The following is a 25,831-nucleotide window of genomic DNA, read 5'->3' as shown; positions in this document are numbered from 1 at the left end:
CAGAGAGGATATCAGGAGGAGCTTCACTCTTCCCTCCTCCTGCCCCAGTCGCTCACCTTTTCCGGTGATTTCTTCGACAAATTTGTCTGTGGAATGTCTGTATGCCTCTGCCTGGTTCTCAGTCCAGCTGATCCGCCTCCAGCTGAGCCACTCCAGGCTTTTCCCCGATCGCAGTGAAGCGCCATTCAGAGTATCACGTCAGGGTCACCATTTGTTGGAGCGAATAAAGGACCCTGCACTCTGATTCAATGTGAATCACGCTAGAGCCGTTTATTACAGAAACAAGCCTCCTTATATATGCAGCTATTCTCTGATCACGTGTCCACGCTCCAAGCATGCATTCACTAATTGAATATCATCTGTGTTCACGAGTTGTCCACGCGCTGAAGGCTCACTGCTGATAGGTCCGTTGATTTACATCATGTTGAGGCGTTGTTATTGTAGAACTGCTTCTTTCCCACGGCAGGTCCTGTTTGCAGCTTTCTGAGTTGGCCTTGAAATTCCTTTGGGCCTGGCTAGTTCAATAACAAATCTCCATCTAACAGAAACCCCTCCACAATTCCCCCGTTATTGTTCTTGAACCAGCCAGGCCCTATTGACAGCACACTGAATCATCTTTGAAATACACTGCAACATGATTAACAACAATAATTACGGTTACATATAATACAGTTAAGCCTTACATAAGATCAAACAACTACCCACCTATTCCCAAGCTTTTAAATCATTTGTCAAACCCCAATTCTACTATGAAATCTTATTAACATGCTGGTTTAGTTTGTCTAAAGTACTATGAATAGATTCAGAATGATCAGACAACTTATTACAACACATTCTCTCAAATTCTTCACAACCATGACCTAATGACCTAATGTTGAGGCGTTGTTATTGTAGAACTGCTTCTTTCCCACGGCAGGTCCTGTTTTCAGCTTTCTGAGTTGGCCTTGAAATTCCTTTGGGCCTGGCTAGTTCAATAACAAATCTCCATCTCACAGAAACCCCTCCACACAAGGCCATTTAGCATATTTTTGGTTATGAGTAGGTGAGAGGATGCAGAAAAGTATTAGTAACCCAATTATACTTTTGGTCATCTTGACAAACTAGGCTTTCAGATTCGATTATTGGATTATTCGTGTTATTCTCTGTGTCCCTCAGAGTTCCCCTGCAAAAAGGAAAGCAAACAGGGCTCGCCTCTTTGAGGCAAAAATAATTAAAAAGATGGAATTATCCAATGGATATTTATCTGATGTTCCTTGCCCAGGGCATTGGAAGCTACCTATGAATTTGCATTTGAAGGGGTTTTCAATATCAGTGGTACACTTCCCACAGTGGGGAGTTCCGCCAGGACTGGCTGCCCTGGGTAATGGGCTGGATCCTTGGAATCATTTGGTCCCTTTAGAAAGGGAATCAAGGAAGGGGCGTTTGGGCAGAAAGTGGTGATTTTGGGGCATCCATTTACACCCCATCTGTCACTTACACCTGTGACAGCTTGCCACAGACAAGTATCCCAATTACTCTCATGAGGTTTCAAAAGCCGTTTCAAGAGGCCGTTTGTTCTTTCTACAATTCCATTACCTTGTGGGTAAAATGGGGTGTGAAAAATCTATTTAATCCCTTCATTTTGTGCTCAATCTTGTACAACTTTGGCAGTGAAATGGGAACCATTGTCAGACTGCATTTCTTGTGGCTTTGGAAAAGTTCCAAGCCATTCTCGCAATGGTTTCACAGTGTTTTCACCTGTAGCTTTGCCAAAAGCTTCAGCTTGGACTGATCCTGATGTTATTTCCACTCTCACCAGTATGAAATGCTTGCCTCCTGATTGCTTAAAGGGACCAACATCATCCACTTGCCAGGCATCCCACTAACCTTCACTCTCCCTCAAATGCGGAGGGTTGTCTTCTAAAGGGCCTTTCTAGCTGTCTCCGACATTGTTCGCAGGTCGAGATGCAGGTTTTACACATTTTTCTGGTGACGGGCCAGCCTCGGGCCAGAGCTTTACCATACAGGTTTTTAGCTCCGGTGTGCTTGCGTTTCACATGTAACCATACTAACGAGCGTTCCCATTCTGCCGAAATTTGGTCCTTTTGTACAGGGGCCAGTCTTGCTAATTCATCAGCTCCGTTATTCCATTCTCCTGGGGATCCCCCATCTACCTGATGAGAAGCCACCCAGCCCACAGCAAAATTTCCCTTTCCAGCAATACTTAAGGTTTCTTGCCATTTTTCCTTTTGCCACACTGGAATCCTATTAACTTCCCATCTGTTCTGTTCCCAGAAAGGAAGACACTTGATACAGCCCTTAAACACAGCCTAAGAGTCAGTATAAATGTGGACAGGAGAAGCAGTTTGTGCTTCGTGTTGGAAAACACTCCATACTGTGATTAATTCACCTACTTGTGCACTGCCCTCTCCCTCTGTTATAATCTGTTCATTGGAAGAGGTATGGAGTGCTGCTGCCCTGTATTTCCACACCTTTCCTTCTCTTTTAGCAGAAGTGCCAGTAAACCAAGCACTAACTCACTGATCATGAGAAAAGGGAGGTGCAACTTGGGTTACTGAGGCAGGTTTATCTTGATCATCGTTTAAGCTCTTGATTTCTTGTATAGCTAGATTTTTTAAAGCTCCTTCAGATACTGAGAAAACGCTACAATAGTGTTCAATCTGAGCATACCACTTCCATACTGAGGCCTTTTGGGCCACCCCATCAGAAGGAGGGGTCACAGAAGTGACTGTTTTTATGACTTCAAATGGGCCTCTTAATACAATCAGTTGCTGTCCTGCAATCTTCTCTGTGTCTACCAGAGCCAGGCTAACGACAAACACACCTTTCTCCCAAGACACTGGGAGCTAAAGAGAGAATGGGCATCTATTACCACTCTTTGTTCTCGTATTTCTTGTATAACTGGTTTGATACCTCCCTTGGCACGCAGGGGAAGGGAGTATTGTTTGGCATTCATAACTTGGCTGTATGGTGCAATTTGAAGTAATTTTTGCATAACTTCTGTTAACTCTAAGGCACTGAGTACACAAAAACATCCCCTCAAGGGAGAAACCCCAAACCTTTTAGCATCTTCTTCACTCAGGGCAGAAATCTGTGCACCGGTATCGATTAAAAAGGTTACACGAGCATGCTTTGAACTCACTATAGCTGTGATCAATAAATCTCCCTCTTTTCTGTGTGTGAGCTGTCGAATATAAATCCATCCTCCATTCCTCCTCTCACTACTAGGGAATGGAAGTTCTAGTTTCCCTGTTTCTGGGAGAGACTCTGGAAGTCCCCTTATTAAGGGAGTTATCATGTTAAGTTTCACTGGCAGCATCATTGGGGATTCATATTCAGGAATCAATTTTCTTTCATGTATTATTTGCAAGCGGGCTGCTTTGTGTACACTCTCTAGCATTTGATCAGGTGTGCCAGTGATTGCCAGGGACTCTCCCCCACTTAGGGATATGCGCCACACGCACTCCACTTCAGATTCTTTAGGGAGGCGACCATACTCTTTCTTTAGCTTGGCCAGCACAGTGGCAGTGTAAGGTGTTTGCTTAGTTGTAATGTGAGAGTCAGTATCCTTTTCATTAGTTTGATTTGTCGGATACTTTTCTTCTCCAGCTCCCACTCCCTCAGCACTTCTGTGTTTTTTAAACATTCCTTGAGAGCAGCTTTTAATGAGCTGTTTTCTTCCATCTCTTTTTCTAATTGCTGTAAACAATTTTCTAGTTGTTGTTCTAAACTGAACGTAGCTTTTTGCAAAACATGCACTAGATTTTCAAGAGATTCTAAAATTTTGCTTTCATTACTATGTCGCCTGAGGCGATCTTCAATTGCTGCTAGTAGGCTGGCTCCTAAGACAGCACAGGCTACAGCTTTATTTTTATTTGATCTAAACTTAGACTTAGTCTGTAAAAAAATCACTTGGTCGACTACACTCTGTAAATTAACCCAGTTATCACGAGCCCAGTCTTCTCCAGCTACAGAGGGTCGAGCCCCATACTTTGCTAAAAGTGTGCAGAACGAGTCTTGATCTTTTACTAACAAAAAATCTTGATTATCAGCCTTTTCAGTCATTCTTATTATGAAGGGGTGTAACTCACTCTGGGAAGGCACAACTCAGTTACAAAGCCACAGCAACAGCTGCGTCACCCTTCTCTTTCCCGAGTGGTTGAAGGAGCCAAAATCTGCTATGGGGAGGCTCAATGTAGTTACATAAACAGACAAGATTACCCCTTCACTCTCCCTAGCAGAAAACATGAGAGCAACATCCCTTCTGCACTTTGAGATCTTTTTGATTTGATTCCAGGAGACAGAGCCCTCAACTCAAGTTTGGGGTGCTCTATGCCAAGGTGTGTGTGGTGTGTGGGAAATCCGAATCATCCCACTTGCATTCTGGACACTTCTCAGCAATCATGGTGGAGGGCCAGGTGCGCCTGGAGCAAAACGTCCTTCCCCTGATACAGACCAGGCACTACCTGCACCCCTCTGTTTCCCAGAATCCTGTCTGTGATGCCAATTTAGTGTCATGGTCCATTCAGTGATGAATTCGTGATAGTTCGTTTACCTTGATCTCGAAGTGCAAAATTAAGGCAACCAAAATGCCAAGGGGTTATTATTCATTAACAGTGTTACTTCACTTTTTTTGCCCACACAGCAGCACATGATAGAGTAGAGAGAAAGGGAAAGAGAAAAAAAAAAAAGGTGGAAAGAGGGTTAGTTGTTTGGTTGGTTGGTTGGGTACCACCATGGGCCCAAAGGCATGCCTATGGTCCAAGGTCCCAAGCAGCATCCTGCTGGTCCTCTGTCGTGATTCATGATCCTCTGGTGGGAAGATCTTCACCATGTCCCTTTGGGAGTCATCTTTTATGCTTCTTCACCCCGCCTCGCTCCCATTGTTTGAGGCTGTATGGGGATATAGCGGAAGATTTGGCGAGGAGGTTAGTTACATGTAAACACGCTCAAGTGACTTGCACCTGTCTGTAGAAAAAGCACACACATCACACTAATTGTCTTACTGACCTTGTGTGCTTGATGAGTAGAAGCTCTGTGTTAGATAACACAGGCCTGGGAGAAACTCTGGGCACCTTATCACTATGTCTGAGATTCCTGCTTCGTTGTGAGAAAGAGCGGGAGGCTGCGCCTGCCTGAAGCCTTGAAATACAGGCGAGCTCAGCAGGCCCAGTGATCTTCCAGCAGGGCTGAACTGACCAGCGCCTGCGTCCCCGCTTGTGTCACCTCTGCCTGGGAGCTCAGGTGTGGCTTCGGAGATCCCCCAGTAGAGAGGTAACTAAAATAAAACTTGCTCTTTGCAAATGCATCCGTGGCCTCTGGCTCTTCTTGCGATGTGCCTGCGTATGTGCACACAGAGGCCAATCTCCACCTTTGTTTCGCAATCCAGGCTTAACTGCACTGGCTCAAAAAGTCCCCGCTCTGCTTGCCAGGACTCGTCTGTGCCTGCGTGGCTCCACATTCAGGCATCTTTTTCTGGTCCGTTGGGTGACCTCAGGACCCTTGGCAAGCTTCTGGGCATGCTCTTCTTCGTTGGCCTTTGTTTGAGGGAGGAGGTGGGGGCAGGTGTGACTGAGGCAGCAGGTGAGAACATATCTTCTGGATGGCAGCTGTTGTCCCTGGGTTGGAGAGACCCATGTAACAATCCCTTTTAGGAGGCAGGGGGAAGTTTGGCTGAGGCAGCAGGTGATTCCACACAGCAGCCATTGTTACCGGTACCCCTGGGCTGGAGAGACCTGTGCAACACAATAGTTCTCCTCAAGCCTCTCTCTAAGTCACTGTCCATCTGTTCTTTCTGTCAGGGCCCTGATTCTCCTAGTCCCTGATGGCAAATATTTCAGGCAAATACTGTTTCATCTTTAGGCCAACTCTTACAGTTGGTCACTGGAAAAGGTTCCGCCAGGAAGTGGTCATGACTCCAAGCCTGCCAGAGTTCAAGGAGCATCTGGGCAATGCTCTCAGTCTTATCGTCAATTTTAGGTCACCCTGCAAGCAGCAGGGAGTTTGACTCAATGATCCTTATGGGTCCCTTCTCACTCTAGATGTGCTATTATTCTATATTCTTCAGTCTCAAGACCCATATGTGTTTGTCTGTTTCTGGGGTAACTGGTGTGCAGAAATTGGCTTTGCTAATGATACCGAAAAGTTGGCAAAAAAACCTCTTTAACACTGTGTTGAAAGTGTTAAAAAGCAGCACTTCTATTGCAGCGCACCAGACGCTCAGAGGATCGTTCCTCTAATCAAGAACGGGCATGACTCACACTTCTTAGTATTTATTACATATACCTATTGCATGTTCATTTGTTTCTACTGCTTCCTTCATGCATTAAACATCAATTATTTACATAACCCCACCCTTTTCTGGCAGTACATCTTTGATATTCCAGAGTCTTCATCAGGGTCACTGGTGTCCCTGGTGTCCTCACATCTGCTGCCCCTCCAGTGTCGGCTCCTTGACCTGATTTCTAGAGTGTGTGTGTTGTTGGTTCGTGCTGCTACTCAGCAACGGTCACGCAGCTCTTTCTTCATTTAGTGGAACATTCTGCTTTCCCAGCTTGCAAGCCCAGGACATCCCACTTTCCCTCATGTCCAGTTTCTACAGAGCTGTTGTTTCTCTATTAAGTTCCTGTTACATTAGGCCTAGGGTTTTCTAAAAGATTTTTGTTCCTCTTATCACCTGTGCAACACCAACATTCCCCGTGCAAGGCTCACATGCCCCATGCGAGGCTCGCACAGCCCACACAACATCAACATGCCACGTGCAAGGCTCATGTGCCCTGTGCAAGGTCCGTACAGCACGTGCAATGCCAACATGCCCTCTGACAGGCTAATGTATCTCGTGCAAGGCCAGTGTCCCTGTGCAAGACCGACATGCCCTGTGCAAGGTCCACACACCCTGTGCCACACCAACATGACCTGTGCAAGGCTAATGCACCCTGTGCAAGGCTCACTTGCCTTGTGCAAAGCTACTGTGCCTCGTGCAAGACTAACATGCCCCGTGCGACACCAACATGCCCTGTGCAACACTGACATGCCTCATGCAAGGCCAGTGTACCCCATGTAAGGTCTGCACACCCCGTGCAACATCAGCACACCCTGTGCAAGGCTCGTGCACCCCATGCAAGGTTTGTGTGTCTCGTGCAACACCAATGTGCCCCATCCAAGGCTTGTACACCTGGTGTGAGGCTCACACAGCCTGTCCAAAGCCAGTGTGCCTCGTGCAAGGTCTGCACACCCTGTGCAACATCAACACACCCCATGCAAGTCCTGTGTGCCCTGTGTGACGCCGATGTGCTGTGTGCAAGGTTTGCACAGCCCATGCAACACTGACATGCTCCATGCAAAGCTAAAATGCCTCGTGTGAGGCTCATGCACCTTGTGCAAGGCTCACACACCCTGTGCTATGCCAGCACACCCATGCAACACTGACGGGTCCCGTCTGCCATCAATGGACCTCATGCGAGGCCACAGCAGCAGGGCGTGCACCAGCATTGGCACATTGCTGGTGCACCCAGATTGCACCCCCAGCACCCAGTTCAGCACCCAGTGCCCCCCCCCCCCAGCACCCAGTTCAACACCCAGTGGGGACACTGGATGGCCACTTGGGGCTGGAACAGGGAACTATGCTGGGGACACAGGGTGGGGACATGGGCTGGGGACAGGGGGTGGGGACACAGGGCAGGGACAGGGGGTGGGAACAGAGGGTGCAGACATGAGGTGGGGACACGGGACAGGGTTGGGACAGGCCCCCCCCAGCTGCTGTGAAGGCCACTCCGGGGCCAGGGGGTGTCCCTGCCCCGGATGTCACATCATTGTCCCCTCCCTGATGGGAACTGGCCACGCTGTCAGTGACACCACAGGCCCCAGGCCAGGGAGGTGGATCTGGGGACAGTGACCGTGTCATCCCCACTGCGGCCACTGCCGCCTCTGTGACGGGGACAGTGATCGTTTCCCTGCTGCCTCTCCTTACCACAGGGACAGCAATCGTGTCACCCCTCCTGCCAACACCAAGACAGGGAAGGGGACAGGGACAGAGGTTCTATCCCCCCTGGCCACCCATCCCACACCTTCCCCTGGGCACCCCCTGCTCCCAGCCCTGGAGTATCCACAGCTGTGGGTGCCGTGGGACTGTGGGGTGTCCATGGGGTGCTGTGGGTGTCATAGGGTGCTGTGGGGTGCTTTGGGTACCATGGGGTGCCGTGGGGGCCATGGGGTGTCCATGGGGTGCTGTAGGGTGTCTGTGGAGTGCTGTGGGTGTCATAGGGGATGTGGGGTGTCCATAGGCTCCCCATGGGGTGCTATAGGGTGCTGTGAGTGCTGGGGGTCCCTGAGCAGGTCCGGAAGCACTTAGATGGTCATGGTGCTGTGACGGTGACGATGATGGCAGCCTTCGCTTGGCATTGGGCCATCAGCACCCACCAGCCCTGCTGCGGCCAGACCAGGCCATGCATCACCGCGGCCTCGGGTGTCACTGGCGGGGACCCCACTGCTGGGCAGAGGGTGTAGGTGACGGCTGTGTCCCCACACCCCACTGTGACACATTCCTGATGCCCCATGAGCTTGAGAACATGGATGAGGGCACGGGGACACACACCAGGGCTTGGGACATACATGGGGACACAAACCAGGGCACAGGGACATGCACAGAGCATGGGGACATGTGTGGGGACACACACCAGGGCCTGGGGACATAGATGAAGACATGCAGGGACACACACACACCAGAACTTGGGGACATGGAAGAGGGCACGGGGACATACAGCAGGGCCTGGGGACGTGGATGGGGACACCCACCAGGGCTTGGGGACTTGGACGAGAACATGGGGACACCCACCAGGGCTTGGAGGCATGCAGGAGGAGCACAGGGACATGCATGTGACACACACCACAGCTTGGAGGCATGCATGGGGAGACAGACCAGGGCACAGGGACATGCACAGGGACACAGGGACACACACCAGAGCTTGGGGACATGCACAGGGCCAGGCACAGGGACACTCACAGGGACACCTACGGGTCCACCCCTGGTGCCACCCACAGGGACAGCACCAGAGCCACCATGGGGTGGTGGCCCCGCTGGGCCTGCCCCCTTTTCTGCAATCAGTGCATAAATAGCAGCGTCAGAAGGTGACACGGTGACAGAGGTGCCACCATGGAGTTGGCTGGGTCCCTCAGCTTCCTCCTGCTCTTCCTCCTCCTCCTCCTCCTCCTGCTGCTGCTGCTGGGGAAGGGGCGGCAGGGGGGGCACCCACTGCCCCCTGGGCCCCCCGCGCTGCCGCTGCTGGGAAACCTGCTGCAGCTGTCCCCAACCAGGACCCTGGAGGGGCTGCTCAAGGTGAGGACATGGGGGGACATGGGAACCTGCTGCAACTGTCCCCAACCAGGACCCTAAAGGGGCTGCTCAAGGTGGGGACATCATGGGGACATGGGGAAACATGGCTGGGACATGGGAACCTGCTGCAGCTGTCCCCAACCCGGATCCTAGAGGGGCTGCTCCAGGTGGGGACATGAAGACATGGGGGGACACAGGGGGTTCCTGCAGGTGCTGCTCAAGGTGAGGGGAGCAGGGGTGTTTGAGTGTCACCCAGTGTCCCCTCAGCTCAGCCAGACGTACAATCCCATGTTCCTGGTATGGCTGGGGACACGGCAGGTGGGTGGGTGACGCAGGTGTCCCCTGGTGTCTCCACCTCAGTGAGAACTACGGGCCAATGTTCACGATGTGGCAGGGGACACAGCGGGTGGGTGGGTGACACAGTGGGTGACACGACTGTCCGTGGTGTCCCCAGCTCAGTGAGAAGTATGGCCCTGTGTTCACGGTGTGGCTAGGGACCCGGCGAGTGCTGGTGCTCTGTGGACACGCCGCAGTGCGCGAGGCGCTGGTGGACAACGCCGAGGCCTTCGCCGGGCGCGGACGCATACCCACCGTGGAGAGCACCTTCCATGGCCACGGTGTGCGGGGACACTGAGGGTGGGACCCCAATGGTGGCACACTGACAGTGGTTGGACCCCCATGATATTCTCCCAATGCAGGGTGCTGACCCTCTCAAGGGTGCTACCCACCCCCTATAGGTGCTGATCCCCCTGTCCTCTCCCCATGGGTGCTGCCCCCCCCATGTCCCCTCCCCTGGGATGCTGTTTCCCCAAGGGTGCTGAACCCCCTGTGTCTCCAGGGGTGATTTTCGCCAATGGGGAGCGCTGGCGGCAGCTGCGCCGCTTCTCGCTCTCAGTGCTGCGGGACTTCGGGATGGGCCGGAAAAGCATCGAGAGCCGCATCCAGGAGGAGGCGCAAGCGCTGCTGAAGGAACTGCAAGACACCCAGGGTATGGGGGGGGTCAGGGTGGGGGACACACGCCCCTGGGTGCTGACACCCCCCAAGAACAGCCCCACTGCCCCCGAGAAGTGGTTTGACCCCCACGTACCCGGTGGGCTGCACTTCGGTGGGGGGGCTCAGGGGGATTGGAGGGAGGCGCACCCCTGGGTGCTGACACCCCCAAAAAATCCTCCCACCTCCCCACTTCGACTCCCCTGTACCTACTGAGCTGCACTCAGGTTATGGAGTGGGGGGTGAGGTGGTTTGGGGAGGTCTGGGTGGGTGGGGGGGTCACCCTTGGGTGCTGATCGCCTCCCCAAAAAACCCCCTTTCCCCCAGAGAAACCGTTTGACCCCACGTACCTGCTGAGCTGCGCTGTGTCCAACATCATCTGCTCAATCGTGTTCGGGAACCGCTTCGACTATCGTGACAGCGAGTTCCTGGAGCTGCTGCGGCTCATGAACGAGAGTTTCCGGGAGCTCAGCACCCCCTGGGCGCAGGTGGGTCGACTGGGGGTGGGGGGTGATGATGGGGTTGCAATGAGGGGAGTGGGGCAGTTAACTGGGGGATCCGGGGGTGCGATGATGAACCAGAGCTTCTGGGAGCACCCAGTTTCTGGGTGCATGTGGGGTCAGGGGGTGCATGAGCTGAGTTGGGGGGGGGTCGGAGGAGGTTTGATGGTGAACAACAGGTTTTGGGAGCTCAGTACCTTGAGTGCAGGTGCAACCTGGGGGGTGCAAGGGGTGGATGGGGGAGTTCTGGGAGTGTAATAGGGGTGAAGTAGGGGGGGATGCAATAGGTGGAGGTGTCAGCGGGTGCAATGACTTTTTGGGAACTCAGCACCCCTGGGAGCAGCTGGGACCCCAGGGGCTGCAAGGGGTGGCTGGGGGCTGTCCAGGGAGTGTGTGGGGGACTGTGTCACGGTGGTGCAGTGGGGGGACTACAGGGAGGTGTAATGGGGGCTGTTGGGGGTGCAATGATGATCAAGAGTTTCTGGACCTCCCAGTCTCTGGGTGCAGGTGGGACAGGTGCGATGCAATGGGTGGATGGGGGGGGCTGGCAGCTTCCTGGGATGCAGAGTGGTGTCTGTGGGAGGACGAGTGACATCCCTGTACCCCCCACCAGGTATATGACATGGCGGAGACGCTGATGCAGCATGTGCCGGGCCCGCACCGGCGCATCCCGGTGATGCTGGGGCAGATGCGCAGCTTCATCGCGCGGAGGGTGAAGGACAATGCGGCCTCACTGCAGCCCGGGGCCCCCCGTGACTTCATTGACTGCTTCCTGCAGCAGATGGAGAAGGTGGGGAGGCCCCTTTGTACCGAGTTTACTTGTGCAAAACTTCAGATGCTCCTGTGCACATGGGGAGATCTCCTCCACCTTGGGGTGCTCCTCTGTGCCTGGGTTGATCTCCTGCACGCCAGGGGAGGTGCTTGCAACCTAGAGGGGATCACGTGCACGCTGGGATGTTCCTTTGCACACAGAGTGCTCCTGTTCACCCACATCCCCTGAGCACCCTGGGGTGATGCCCTGCACCCAGAGGTGTTCATGCGCACCCAGCTCACTTGTGCAAAACCTGGGGTGCTTCTGTGCACTATGGGGCGCTCCCTGCACCTCCACACTCCATGTATGTGTGTCCCCCCAGGAAAAGTCAAACCCCTCATCGGAGTTCACGCTGGAGAACCTGGAGCTCACCACCCTCAACCTCTTCTTCGCTGGCACCGAGACCGTCAGCTCCACTCTACGCTACGGCTTCCTCATGCTCATGAAGCATCCGCACGTGCAGGGTGAGTGGGGCGCAACCCCCTCAGCCCCGACGCACCCATGGGGACCTTATCACTCCCTGACCCCTTGTCCCACTCGGTGCTGCAGAGAAGGTGCACGAGGAGATTGACCGGGTGATCGGCCGCGATCGGGCACCCGCTCTGGAGGACCGAGGCCGGATGCCGTACACGGATGCCGTGATCCATGAGATCCAGCGCTGCAGCGACCTCATCCCCCTCAACGTCCCCCACCGTGTCACCCGAGACATCGTCTTCCGCGGCTACTTCATCCCCAAGGTGCCAGTGGCGTGCACAATTCTCTGTGCACGATTCTGGATGCACCGTTCTCTGTGCACACTGCCTTTTACAAAGTGCTCCCTGCATGCTTCCATGTTTGCACTGCCTCATGCACCCTTGCTGCATGCATGCTTCCTTGTGCACCCTGCCTCGTTTGCATGGCTCCCTGAACACTTGCTTGGTGCCCCATGCACACTTGCTTCCTCATACACTCTGCCCTGTTTGCACTGTCTTGTGCTCACCCCCGCTGACATGGCTTCATGTACGCTTGCTGCACACATGCTGTTCTGTGCACGCTGGCCCATTTGCACAGTTCCATGCAAATGTGCTGCATGCTCTATGCACACTTTCTTCATGCACGCTTCCCCGTGCACCCTGCTCCATGCACACGCTGCACATATGCATCTCTGTGCACACTGCCCTGTGCACACCTGTGCATGAGTGCTGCTCCATGCCTGCTGCTGCATGTATACTGCTCCACGCACATTTGCTGTATGCATTCTGCTCCATGCACACTGCTCCATGCATGTTTCCCTTTGCATGTTGCCCCACGCACACTTGCTGCACGCGCCCTTCTCTGTGCATGTTTGCTGCACACACACTTCCCTGTGCACACTTGCTGCACACTGCCCCGTGTCCCCCACATGTCCCCTCTGACTCCCCCAGGACACCGACGTGTACCCGCTGCTCAGCTCCGTCCTGCATGACCCCTCCATCTTCAAACACCCGAACACCTTCAACCCCACAAATTTCCTCGACGAGAGTGGCCACTTCAAGCGCAATGATGCCTTTGTCCCCTTCTCCTCAGGTAGCCCCAGCTTTGAGAGTGGGGGGTCCCTGAACCCCTGGCTCCCCCTGACCCCCTTGTGTCCCTGCAGGGAAGCGGCTGTGCCTGGGCGAGGGTCTGGCGAGGATGGAGCTGTTCCTGTTCCTCTGCACCATCCTGCAGAACCTGCGGCTGCAGCCACTGCAGCCCCCGGAACAGTTATCGCTGGAACCGCTGGTGTTCGGCTTCACCAAATCCCCCCCCTTCTACCAGATGCGCATGGTTTCGCGCTGACTCCCTCCCACACTGAGACCTCCCCAGACCAGGAACATCCCCCTCCCAGCACCCAAACCGCCCCCACACATACTGAGACCCCTCCAGGACTGGGAAATCCCCCTGTTATTGGGAACCCCCCTCCACACCAGGACCCCCAGGTACAGGGAGCCCCACAGTACTGGGAACCCTTCCTGGTACTGGGACACCCCCAAGCATTGAGAACCCCTGCATCAGGACCCCCCCAGCACCAAGACCTCCCCCAGCATTGCGATACCACCCAGGTACCAGGTTTCCCCCAGCACCACAAATCCCCCACAGCACTGGGACCCCCCCAGCATTAGGAACCCCCCTGGGCACCAGGACCCCCCTTGCACCAGGAACCTCCTCCCAGCACTAGGACCCCCACAGCATTGAAATCCCCCATTAGCATTCAGACCACCCCAGCACCAGGACCTCCTAATATAGGAACCCCCCCAGCACTGGGAACCACCCCTGGGACCATGACCTCCCCTGGGACCAGGACATCTCCCCAGCATTGCAAACACCCCCATCACTGGGACCCCACTGGCACCCAGGTCCCCTGGCACAGGGACCTCCCAAGGACCAGGAATCCCTCTTGCACCTGGACCCTCCCCCAGCACTGAGAACCCCCCCTGGCAACGGGATCCCCCAGCATCGGGACTTTCCAGCACTAGGACCCCCTGACATTTGGAACTCCATCCCAGCACTGAAAACCCCTCTCCACCATTGGGACCCCACCCCCCCACACACACACAGCAGGAACCCCTCCTGGCACCAGGACCCCCAGTACCGGGATGGTGCTCTGGTACAGGGACCCACCTCCCAGCACTGGAAAGCACCCCTGCACCAGGACACCCTCCAAGCTTTGAGCACGCCATAATGTCTCTGGCGAACTCAGCATCTGTGTCATTACCCAGGGGACAAAGGGGACCCTAATCATCATTCTGGGGGGACACGGGGTGAGGGGCACAGAACCTGCCTTCCCCAAGAACCCAGTGGGGTGCAGAGCTGTGCAAAAGCCTGAAGGAACATGCAAGGCCCTGATCGAGTGTGCAGGGAGCGTGCAACGAGTGTGCAAAGCCGCGCAGAGCCGTGCACAGCCCTGCAAAGTCCCCAGCCAAGCATACAGAGCTGTGCAAATACCTGAGCAAGCGTGCAGGGACTGTGCAGATCTGTGCAAATTCCCAAGCGAGTGTGTAAAGCCCTGAGTGAGTGTGCAGAGCTGTGCACTTGTGCAAAGCCCCAGTGAGTGTGTAAAGCCATGCAGAGTTGTGCAGAGCTGTGTAAATCCCCAAGCTGAGTGTGCATATCCATGCAAAGTCCTGAGTGAGTGTGCACAGAGCATGCAAATTCCCAAATGAGTGTGCAAAGCCCCAAGTGAGCATGCAAAACCCTGAGCGAGTGTACGCAGAACGTACCCCTGAAACCCAGCGTGTCCTCACCCTTTTCCCCCTCATCTTCATCCGACTCATTAGCTCTGTCCTCATTAATCAACCCCGATTAATCCCTGATGCTTGATTGCACAATGTCCTGGACTATTAATCACCCAACACACATGGTGATTTATCATTATTAATCATTGATTCCACAACATTCTCAATTAACAATCAATAACTGCATGATGAGCTTTGTTATCAACTATTAATTGCCTGATGCTCTTCATTAGTGCTCATTAATTTTCTACACATCATTGATTATTGATCACCCAACATGCTTCATCATTAATTACTGCCTGCATCAGTTCTGATTAATTGCAAGGTGTGCTTAATTAGTGGCAATCGATCACCTGACATACTTAATCATCAATTATTGACAGCACTGTGTTTAATTATTGACTATTAATTGTGCTGCTAATTGCACAACATCCTTTGGCCTCGTGTATCAATTTCTGGTTAATCATTGTTTACCCCAGTTAATCATGGAGGGTAGGGTTAATCACTGACCACAGGATCACCAAATCCTTTCAGTTGAAAGATACCCTAGGATCATCAAGTCCAACCACTAACCCAACCCCGGCACTGCCCCATGTCCTGAGAACATCATCTCCGTCTGTCCAACCCTCCAGGGATGGTGACTCCAGCACTGCCCTGGGCAGCCTGTTCCAATGCTCCACAGCCCTTTGGGGAAGAAATTGTTCCCCAGATCCAACCTCAACCTCCCCTGGCGCAACTTGAGGCCGTTCCTCTGTTCCTGGTGCTTGTTCCTGGGGAGCAGAGCCCGACCTCCCCTGGCTCCAAGCTCCTTTCTGGCAGTTCAGAGATCAGAAGGTCTCCTCTCAGCTCCTGTTCTCCAGCTGAACCCCCCAGGTCTCTCAACCGCTCTCATCACACTTGTGCTCCAGCCCCTTCCCCAGCTCTGTTCTCTTCTCTCAACTCGCTCCAGCACCTCAAGGGCTTTCTTGGCGTGAGGGGCCCAAAACTGCCCCCAGGATTTGAGGTCTGACCTCCTCAGTGTCCAGCACAAGGATGGTCACTGCCCTGGGCCTACTGGCCACACCGCTGCTGACACAAGCAGGATGCTGATAGCCACCTTGGCCACATACTGACTCATGTTTAATTGCTGCCACCAACACGCCCAGCTCCTTTTCCAGCCTCTCTTCCCTGAACTTGCATCATTCATGGGGTTGTTGTGACCCAAGTGCAGGACCCAGCACTTGGCCTTGTTGGAACTCATACGATCAGCCTCAGCTCATTGATCCAGCCAGACCAGATCCCTCTGTATGGCCTTCCCACCCTCCAGCAGATCAACACTTGTGGAGGAGTTTCCTTAGAAGGAGATATGTTGTTGAATTAGTCAGGCCCAAAGGAATCTCAAGGCCACTTCGAGAAGCTGAGAACAGAATGTGCTGTGAGAAAGAGGGGTGTTTCTTCATTCAGCATGGCATGAGTCGTTGGACCTATCATCGGTGGGGCTCCAGCGTGTGGACTGCCCATGATACTCCTTTAGCGAATCCATGCTTGGAGCATGGACGCGTGATTAGAGAACAGTTGCGTATATAAGGAGGATTGTTTCTGTAATAAATGGCTCTGCGTGATTCACATTGAATCGGAGTGCTGAGTCCTTTATCGCTCCAACAAACACTCCCACCCAACTTGATGTCATCTGCAAACTTACTGAGGGTGCAGAAAGAGAATATCAAATAAAAGTTACTCAATGCAATTCCTCATGAACTCCACCTGCACTTAGCAGCAAGTCCCAGGAAGCAGCACCTGGTCCCAAGCAGCCCATCCCAGAGAGAGAAGAGAGAAAAAGGCAATAAGGCCCAGACGCCTCTGCAAACGGCAGGATGGTAAAAGGTGAAACTAGAGAGAACCACCAAACAGAACTCCGCCAAAACAAAGCAGAAACCAGAACGATTCTCTGTCTTCGTGTCTGTCCTCCCAGCCAGAAAATCCCAACTCTCCTTAAATAGGAAGCCTGATGCTAGTGGGACGGAATAGTCCCTTTGATCAGTCTGGACACCAGCCAAGGTCTGTCCCATCTGTGCCCCCTTCCCAGCAGCCTCACACCTGTGGGCAGAGCTCAGACAGACCTTGGCTCCCAGACAGCAGAACTGAAAAGCCCTAACTGTGTCCTGGGGTTTTATCTTCTTGTTGTCAAACTAAATCTGAAAAATGGCCATGCTAGCTATGAAAAATAAAGGTTTCTAACTGCATGAAGAAAATTAACTCGCTTTTAGTTAAATGAGCACAACCCTTGTTTTCGTGCTTGCTGGACTGTATTTTTCTGGAGGAATCTGTGGCACTGTGTATTCTGAGACATATTGCTTAGAGATTTGAAAACAAACCCAACTGAAGCAGTGGCTACAAAGAAGAGACTCCCCTTTTACAAGGAGTCACATGAAAAAGATGAGGGGAAATGGATACAATTTATTCTTGGGAGCTAGCAATTGCACACAAGGGAGATTTTTCATTATGAGAACAATCAGCCCTTGGAATAATGGTGCAAGACCGGCAGGACTCTACGGGACCAGAGGGATGCCTTTGGAACTTGTCTGGTGGTAACCAAATCCTCATTTCCACCTTTTTCTTTTCTTTCCCTTTTTCTTTTTCCTTTCCCCTTTTTCTCTACTCTCTCTCTCTGTCGCGTGCCACTTTATGGGCAAAATAATAAAGTAACAGTGCTTGATTGAATTATAACCCCTTGGCATTTTGGTTGCCTTAATTTTGCACTTCGAGATCAAGGTAAACGAACTATCACGAATCCATCACTGAATGGACCGTGACATTAAATTGGCATCACAGACAGGATTCTGGGAAACAGAGGGGTGCAGGTAGTGCCTGGTCTGTATCAGGGGAAGGACGTTTTGCTCCAGCCGCGCCTGACCCTCCACCGTGATCGGTGAGAAGTGTCCAAAATGCAAGTGGGATGATTCAGATTTCCCGTACACCACACACACCTTGGCGTAGAGCACCCCAAACTTGAGTTGAGGGCTCTGTCTCCTGGAATCAAACCAAAAGTTCTCAAAGTGCAAAAGGGATTTTGCTGTCATGTTGATGAGAATTTTCTGCTAGGGAGAGTGAAGGGGTTATCTTGTCTGTTTATGTAACTACGTTGAGCCTCCCCATAGCAGATTTTGGCTCCTTCAACCACTCGAGAAAGAGAAGGGTGACGCAGCTGTTGCTGTGGCTTTGTAACTGAGTTGTGCCTTCCCAGAGTGAGTTACACCCCTTCATAATAAGAATGACTGAAAAGGCTGATAATCAAGATTTTTTGTTAGTAAAAGATCAAGACTCGTTCTGCACACTTTTAGCAAAGTATGGGGCTCGACCCTCCGTAGCTGGAGAAGACTGGGCTCGTGATAACTGGGTTAATTTACAGAGTGTAGTCAACCAAGTGATTTTTTTACAGACTAAGTCTAAGTTTAGATCAAATAAAGATAAAGCTGTAGCCTGTGCTGTCTTAGGAGTCAGCCTAGTAGCAGCAATTGAAGATCGCCTCAGACGACATAGTAATAAAAGCAAAATTATAGAATTTCTTGAAAATCTAGTGCAGATTTTGCAAAAAACTACCTTAAGTTTAGAACAATTAGAAAATTGTTTTCAACAGTTAGAAAAGGAAAGGGAAGAAAACTGCTCGTTAAAAGCTAGTCTAAAGGAAGAATGTTTAAAAACCACAGGACTGCTGAGGGAGTGGAAGTTAGAGGAGAAAAGTATCTGACAAATAAATCAGATTTACCCTCAGAAAGTATTAAAGGACATGGGAAAGCGTTACGACAAATACCCACATGTGAGACCATTAGTGAAATCAGAATATTTTTATGCAAATGAGGAGGATACTGACCCTCACATTACAACTAAGCAAACACCTTACACTGCCATGGAACTGGCTAAACAAAAAAAAGAATATGGTCGCCTCCCTAAAGAATTGAAACTGAATACGTGTGGCGCATACCACTAACTGGGGGAGACCAAATTCACGTAAGTGAACAAGAAGCAAATGGTTACTGGGGACACTGAGTTTTCTTAACAACTGGTGACAAATGTGCCCCATGGTCTCTAACCCAGCCAGCTGCTTATTGGGCTGGAGGGTTAAATCCTTTAGAGAGGGGAGAGCCCTTGGCAATCACTGGCACACCTGATCAATTGCTAGAAAGAGTACACAAAGCAGCCTGCTTGCAAATGATACACGAAAGGAAACTAACTCCCGAATGTGAACCCCCAGTGATGTTGCCGGTAAATTCAGACATGATGACTCCCTTGATAAGGGGACTTCCAGAATCACTTAAAACTACTGGGATTAACCTTCAAAGGACACTCACATTAATGAGACCAGGAGAAAGGTTGGAAGGTGTGATTAGGAGCCAGGGTAACAGAAGTGGGAGCCAGAGAGATGGAGCTAATAACAGCATGGATTCCCCCTTCACCCCTGCCCCAACTTCCCCCAACCAAGCCAATACTCAAAAGGTGTGGATGTGGGGGAAAGTAGCACAAGAACTGACAGATTATAATAGGAAATATGGCCCAGTAAAAATCTTAGAAGAAAGGTCGAGAGGAATTCATCATATTGAAGTCAAGAATCTGCCCCTCTCTACTAGTACTGCTGCTGCTATTGGTGCCCCAAGAAAGGAGCATCCATACATTAAAACAGGAAAGGGAGAACAGCCTGAGGTCCGACAACAATGGTGGGTTTTGGGAATTAAAAAGGGAGTTCCCAGAGATATAATGGAAGGCTTACCCCTTGATAAACTTACTAAACTAGTATCAAGGTGGCCAAATCCAAAAGAAGCCTCACAGAGCATGAAAGGAGTCCTACCTGTTACAGCTTCAGCTCCCTCCCCCACCGAGGCTGAAAGTCTCTCCCAGAAACAGGAAAACTAGAACCTCCATTCCCTAGTAGTGGGCGGGGGAATGGAGGATGGATTTATATCTGAAAGCTCACACGTACCAGAGGTGGAGATTTATTAATCATGGCTATAGTGGGTCCTAAGCATGCACCTATAACCTTTTTGATCAACACCGGTGCACAGATTTCTACTCTAAGTGAAGTAGATGCTGAAAGGTGTGGAGTTTTTCCCTTGAGGTGATGTTTTTGCGTCCTTAATGCTTTAGGGTCAATGGAAGTTATGGAAGTTGCTTGAGTAAAATTGTTATTGCTGGGGAATGAGAACCCAGTCACTATCAAGATGGCGACTGGAGACATTCCAAACAGTTTACTAGGTATGGACACCCTCAAAGGGAGATGGGAAGGATTCAAAAGGATTCTTGTGGACTTGTGGAATGTCACAGTTACATCTCAGACTATTGCAAACTGCACTGGCACTCCCATATAGCCAGGTCACAAATGTGAAACAATATCCTCTTCTCCTGGGTGCCAAAGAAGGTATTAAACTGGTTATACAAGAAATGTGAGAACAAGGAGTGGTAATAAATACCCGTTCTCCTTTAAACTCTCCAGTGTGGCCATTTAGAAAATGCAATGGGACGTGGAGACTTACAATAGATCTTTGGCAGCTCAATGCCAACACTGATCCTTTAACTGCTGCGGTCCCCAGTCTGTCTGAACTCATAACCATGATACAGGAAGAAGCAGCTCATCCAATCATAGCAACAATAGATGTTAAAGACATGGGTTCTATGATACCATTGCAACCAGAAGACAGAGATTGTTTTGCTTTCACCTGGGAAATGACAATTCACTTTCACCCGACTTCCCCAGGGGCACAAACATTCTCCCACGTTAGCTCATCACACTTTAGCCCAAGAGCTAGAAAAAACACCCAAACCCGAAAGCACAGCTGTTTGTCAGTACATTGATTATATTCTTGTGGGAGAAAATGAAATAACAGAAGTGGGGGCAACCCAGAGGCCCTCGTGTACCTGAGGTATCTGCCTGGGACTGGCAGTTATCAGAGAAGATTCTCAGATCTATGTTGCTTTCGTCATGTACATCTGGTCTTCAACACTTGTACACATATTTAGGTAAGTTTCAAGGGTGTAGGGAAAGAGGAAGGTAGAGAAAGAGCACTTAGAATAAGGGACAGGAGAATTCTCCCACTGATGTTGATGCAGAGTGTGCCCTAAGGAGGTATGGACAGGAAGGAGAAGCAGTCTGCCTGAGGTCCATCACTGTATGGAGAACCTGTTCCTCACCTCCCCAATCCCGCCATGTCTCTCTGTCCACTTGGCTGTGTTAGTGGAAAATATACATATGGATATGACACATATAAGGTTTAGATCCTTCCCAGAGATCTCCTCAGTTAGCCCAGAAAGAGACAAACACACACACGTAAATGTGTCTGGGATGGAATATTTTTGAGCTTCAAGATCACAGAACCATACAACATCTCACCTTAGCAGATCCCCATAAGGACCAATGAGTCCAGCTCCCTGCTGCTCGTGTGGTTATGTAACACTAAACCATAAGACAAAGAGCATCATTCAGACACTCCTTGAGCTCTGACAGGCTGGGAGCCATCACCACTTCCCTGGGCAGCTTGTCCCAGTGACCGACCACCCTTCAGTGAAGAACCTTCTCCTAATGTCCAGTCTGAACTTCCCCTGGCACAGCCTCATTCTATTTCCACCTGTCCTGTTCTCACTGGTCACCAGAGAGAGGTCATAGGCCCCTCACCTCTGCTGCCTCTCTGAGGAAGGTGCAGGCTGTGATGAGGTCACTCCTGCTTTTGGTTAGAACAAGACTAATTATCTTTTACTGAGTTTTCCTTTCAGCTTAAGTCACTTCATTTTTCTGAAGTTGGCTGCATGTTTTTCAAACACTGTCTGCTCCAGAGTCCCTCATCCTAAGAAGGACATTGAGGTACTAGAGAGAGTGCAGAAGAGGTTTAAATTATATATTAGGAAAAAAATTCTTCACAGAAAGGGTTGTCAGGCATTGGAACAGGCTACCCAGGGCAGTGGTGGAGTCACCATCCCTGAAGGTATTTAAGAGGCGTTTAGATTAGGTTCTTAGGGACATGGATTAGTGATCCTGAGGGTCTCTGCCAATGAAAATCATTCTATGATTCTAAGTGAGGGGGGTGGTCAGCAGAACCAGTACTTTGGCCTTCCAAAGGGCAGACTGGGGCCTGTTCAGAAGGCTGGTTGGCAGAGTCCCCTGGGAGACAGTCCTGAAGGACAAAGCAGTCCAGGAAAGCTGGTTTCTGTTCAGAAAGGTGATCTCAAAGGCACAAGAGCAGCTGTACCAGGAGGTGAGTCGGTGGGGAAGAAGCCCGGCCTGGATGAATAGAGAGCTGCAGCTAGAACTCAGGAGTAAAAATAGAATTTATAATGTTTGGAAGGAGGGGCAGGCTTCTCTAGAGGAATACAGGAATTCTGTGAGGTTATGCAGGGAGAAAATGAGAAGGGCCAAAGCCCAACTAGAGTTCATCCTGGCCATGGCTGTGAAAGGCAACAAGAAATGTTTCTGTAAATACATTAGCAACAAGAGGAGAGCCAAGGAGAATCTCTATCCCCTGATGGATGTGGGGGGAAACATAGTGAGAGAAGATGAAGGGAAGTCTGAGGTACTGAACGCATTTTTACTTCAGTCTTTAATAGTCAGAACAGTTGTGCTCCAGGTACCCAGCCACCTGAGCCAGAAGACAGGGGTGGGGAGCAGAATGAAACCCCAATAATCCAAGGGGAAATGGTTGGTGACCTGTTACACCACTTGGACACCCACGAGTCTATAGGGCCAGATGGGATCCACCCGAGGGTGCTGAGGGAGCTGGTGGAGGTGATCACTGAGCCACTTTCCTTTATCTACCAGGAATCTTGGCTAACTGAGGAGGTCCCAGTTGACTGGAAGTTGGCTAACATGACACACATCTACAAGAAGGGTTGGAAGGAGGGTCTGGGGAACTACAGACCTGTCAGTCTATCCTTGGTGCCGGGCAAAGTCATGGAGCAGGTGATCTTAATCACATGGCACTTACCAGAGAACCAAGCGATCAGGCCCAGTCAACATGGATTTATGAAAGACAGGTCCTGTTTGACCAACCTGATCTCCGTCTATGACATGGTGACCCACCCAGTAGATGAGAGAAAGGTTGTGGATATTGTGTACTTAGACTTCAGTAAAGCCTCTGACACTGTTTCCCACAGCATCTCCTGGAGAAGCTGCAGCTCATGGCCTGGATGGTGTATCTGGGATGGATAAAGAATTGGCTGGAGGGCCAGGCCCAAAGAGTTGTGGTGAACGGAGCCATGTCATTTAGGCACCGGTCATGACTGGTGGTCCCCAGGGCTCAGCATTAGGGTCAGTTCTGTTCAATCTCTTTTTGAATTTTCTGGGTGAGGGGACTGAGTACAGCCTCAGTAAATTTGCAGATGACATCAATTTGGGTGGGAGCATTGATCTGCTGGAGGGTGGGAAGGCCATACAGAGGGATCTGGACTGGCTGGATTGTTGGACTGAGGCCAATTGTATCTGGTTTATCAAAGGCCAATTGCCAGGTCAGGTACTTGGATCACAACAACCCCATGAATGCTCCAGGCTCAGGGAAGAGCGTCTGGAAAGCTGCCTGGTGGAAAAAGACCTGGAGTTGTTGGTAAACAGCAGCTCAATAGGAGCCAGTGTTTGCCCAGATGGCCAAAAAGGCCAACAGCATACTGATGAGACTGCATCTTGGATCCTGGCGTCAGTTTTGCGCCCCTCACACCATGAAAGCCCTTGAGGTGCTGGAGCAAGTTCAGAGAAGGGAACACAGCTGGGGAAGGGGCTGAAGCACAAGTGTGATGGGAACAGCTGAGGGACCTGGGGGGTTCAGCCTAGAAAACAGGAGCTGAGGGGAGGCCTTCTGATCTCTGAACTGCCTGAAAGGAGCTTGGAGCATGAAGGGGGTTCGTCCTTCTCCCAAGTAGCAAGTGACAGAAAAAGAGGAAACAGCCTCAAGTTGCTCCAGGGAAGGTACAGGTAGGATATTAAGAGATATTTCTCCATGGAAAAGGTTGTGAAGCAGTGGAACAGGCTGCCCAGGGCAGTGGTGGAGTCACCATCCCTGGAGTGGTTGAAAGGCATTTAGACGAGGTTCTTAAGGACATGGTTTAGTGCTAGTGTTATGGTTGGACTCGATAATCCTGAGGGTCTCTTCCAGCCGAAATGATTCTATGATTCTATTGCAGAATCAAATTCAGGGCATTTTTTCCCTTTAATGCCAGTTACAGGTCTGCAGTGTTATATGAGGTGCCAAGGCTTTCACACACGTATAATGCATTGGGCAGGCACAGCCAGGACAAGCTGCAGCCTGTGCTGTTTGACATCCATGCAGTAACTGCCAAGGTGTGGTGGGACAAGTCACACAGCTGGGGGTGCTGCAGTGGCTGGGTACAGGCTTTTCAGGAGAGACAAGCTGGAAGGATCAGCAGAGGGATTCCCTCAAAGTGAAGAGGTTGCTTGGATGTATGGAGCTCCTTTATGTGGAAGTGACAAGTTGGGTGTCCCCTTGGGAGTGAGGGCACCAATGACACGGCCCTGGGGCTGTGTGGGCACATGGCCATGCCCCCCAACAGTCTGGTGCCACCAACAGTGGGGCACGGCGGCCAGGGAGAGGCACCAGGATAAAGTGAAGAAAGCAGCACTGCAAGAGTGTGCCAGGGAAGTTGGAAATTATTTTCTTTTTCTTTAATAAACTGCTGATGGAACCTGCTACTGCTGCTATTGCAGTGACCTCTTGAAGGGCTGAGCAGAGTCCTGGAGGCCGGGGCTCCTTTTTGTTGGGGGTCACCGGGAGCTCCCCAGGCGAGTGGTCCCTGCCCTACTGGAAGAGGAGAGGCTGTGGCTGCAGCAGTTCAGGGAGAGTCAAGGAGTCAAGACCTTGAGAAATTTTGGGGTTCCAGCATCTGAAAGCTCTTAAGTTGTACAAGGAGAAGTGCGCACTGTTGTATCAGGGCAGGAGAATAATCCTGTCCATCAGGACCTGACACGTTGAGCAGTGACCTTAAGGAGAAGGGCCTGATCACTACAAGGGCAGCCACACAAGCCCATGGTTCATGCTCACCATGAACAAGGCAGCTGCACACGGGGCTGCATGAGGAGGAGCATGGGGACCCAGACACCTGGAGTTCCCATCCCATTTGGTTCAGCACTGGTGTGACCCCACACACACGGGAGTGTGCCAGGGTGCGGCTTCCCAGTTTGGAGAAGCAGGGAGGAACTGGAGAGTGCAGTGCTCTGCCAAGGCAGGTTCAGCACCTTGTGCACATGGTGTGGAATGCTGAGGGATCTGGGCTGCTTTGGCCCAGCAGCAGTGTAGGAGTAGCCTGAGAGTGCTTGAAGGGTGGTTTCAGAGACAATGGAGGTTTCTTCATAGTGGGAAAGAACATGAGAAAGAAATTATGGCCCAAAGTGCAGCTGGGGAGGTGCAGGCTGGACATGAGCAGAAAGGAATGTGACTGGAAGGGCAGTGCTGTGGTGGAGCAGGTCACCCAGAGGGAGTCTGCATCAGCCCAAGGCTTTGTGCTTCAAGGAACAGCTGGGGAGGATGTAAAGATCTCAGCAAAGGAAGGAAGATGCTCAGACAAGAGCAAGGTGGGGTAGCAGGGGGGATGTCTGCAGCCTGCAGGGAAAGAGGTGCAGGTGATGCCACAGCATAGGACAGGCTGTGGTGGAGATGATCAAGGGATGTAAAGAGGCTGAAAGCCCCCACCAGACATGAGCTCCTTCTCCCCTTGGCTATCGCTGTTGTTTCCACCTCTGATGCCTGTGAGGAGACACCTTGTCCTTCCAGCACAGGGGCCTCATGGTCTCCTTGTTCCCACCCAGGAACTGGGGAGGTGTGGGACCATAGTCCTGCCCTTGGCCTCACACAGCCCCACATCACACTGTCCCAGGAAGAGCACTGAGCAACGTGGGAGGGACAGTATCTGACTTCCCAGGGCTGGGGGTCAGGGCTTGGCCCTTTGATTAATGAAACACATCCAGGTTTACTCACCATCAGAGAGACCTTCACCTTGCTTT

General features: G+C 51.4%; 1 protein-coding gene across 1 annotated transcript; it reads left to right on the top strand.

The window, feature by feature from the left end:
- Nucleotides 1–9,151: 9,151 nt before the first annotated feature.
- LOC136103084 (cytochrome P450 2G1-like) lies at nt 9,152–16,477 on the top strand. The gene is made up of 9 exons (XM_065840906.2): nt 9,152–9,334; nt 9,786–9,948; nt 10,170–10,319; nt 10,649–10,809; nt 11,435–11,611; nt 11,955–12,096; nt 12,182–12,369; nt 13,036–13,177; nt 13,248–16,477. Exons 1-9 carry the CDS (start codon nt 9,152–9,154, stop codon nt 13,427–13,429), a joined length of 1,488 nt encoding a protein of 495 aa, XP_065696978.1. The 3' UTR covers nt 13,430–16,477.
- Nucleotides 16,478–25,831: the final 9,354 nt, after the last annotated feature.

This window comes from Patagioenas fasciata, chromosome 7 (assembly GCF_037038585.1).
Source record: "Patagioenas fasciata isolate bPatFas1 chromosome 7, bPatFas1.hap1, whole genome shotgun sequence".
Lineage (NCBI taxonomy): Eukaryota > Metazoa > Chordata > Aves > Columbiformes > Columbidae > Patagioenas > Patagioenas fasciata.
Note: the sequence above shows the minus strand (reverse complement) of the source record. Positions and strands in the feature narration are given on the sequence as shown.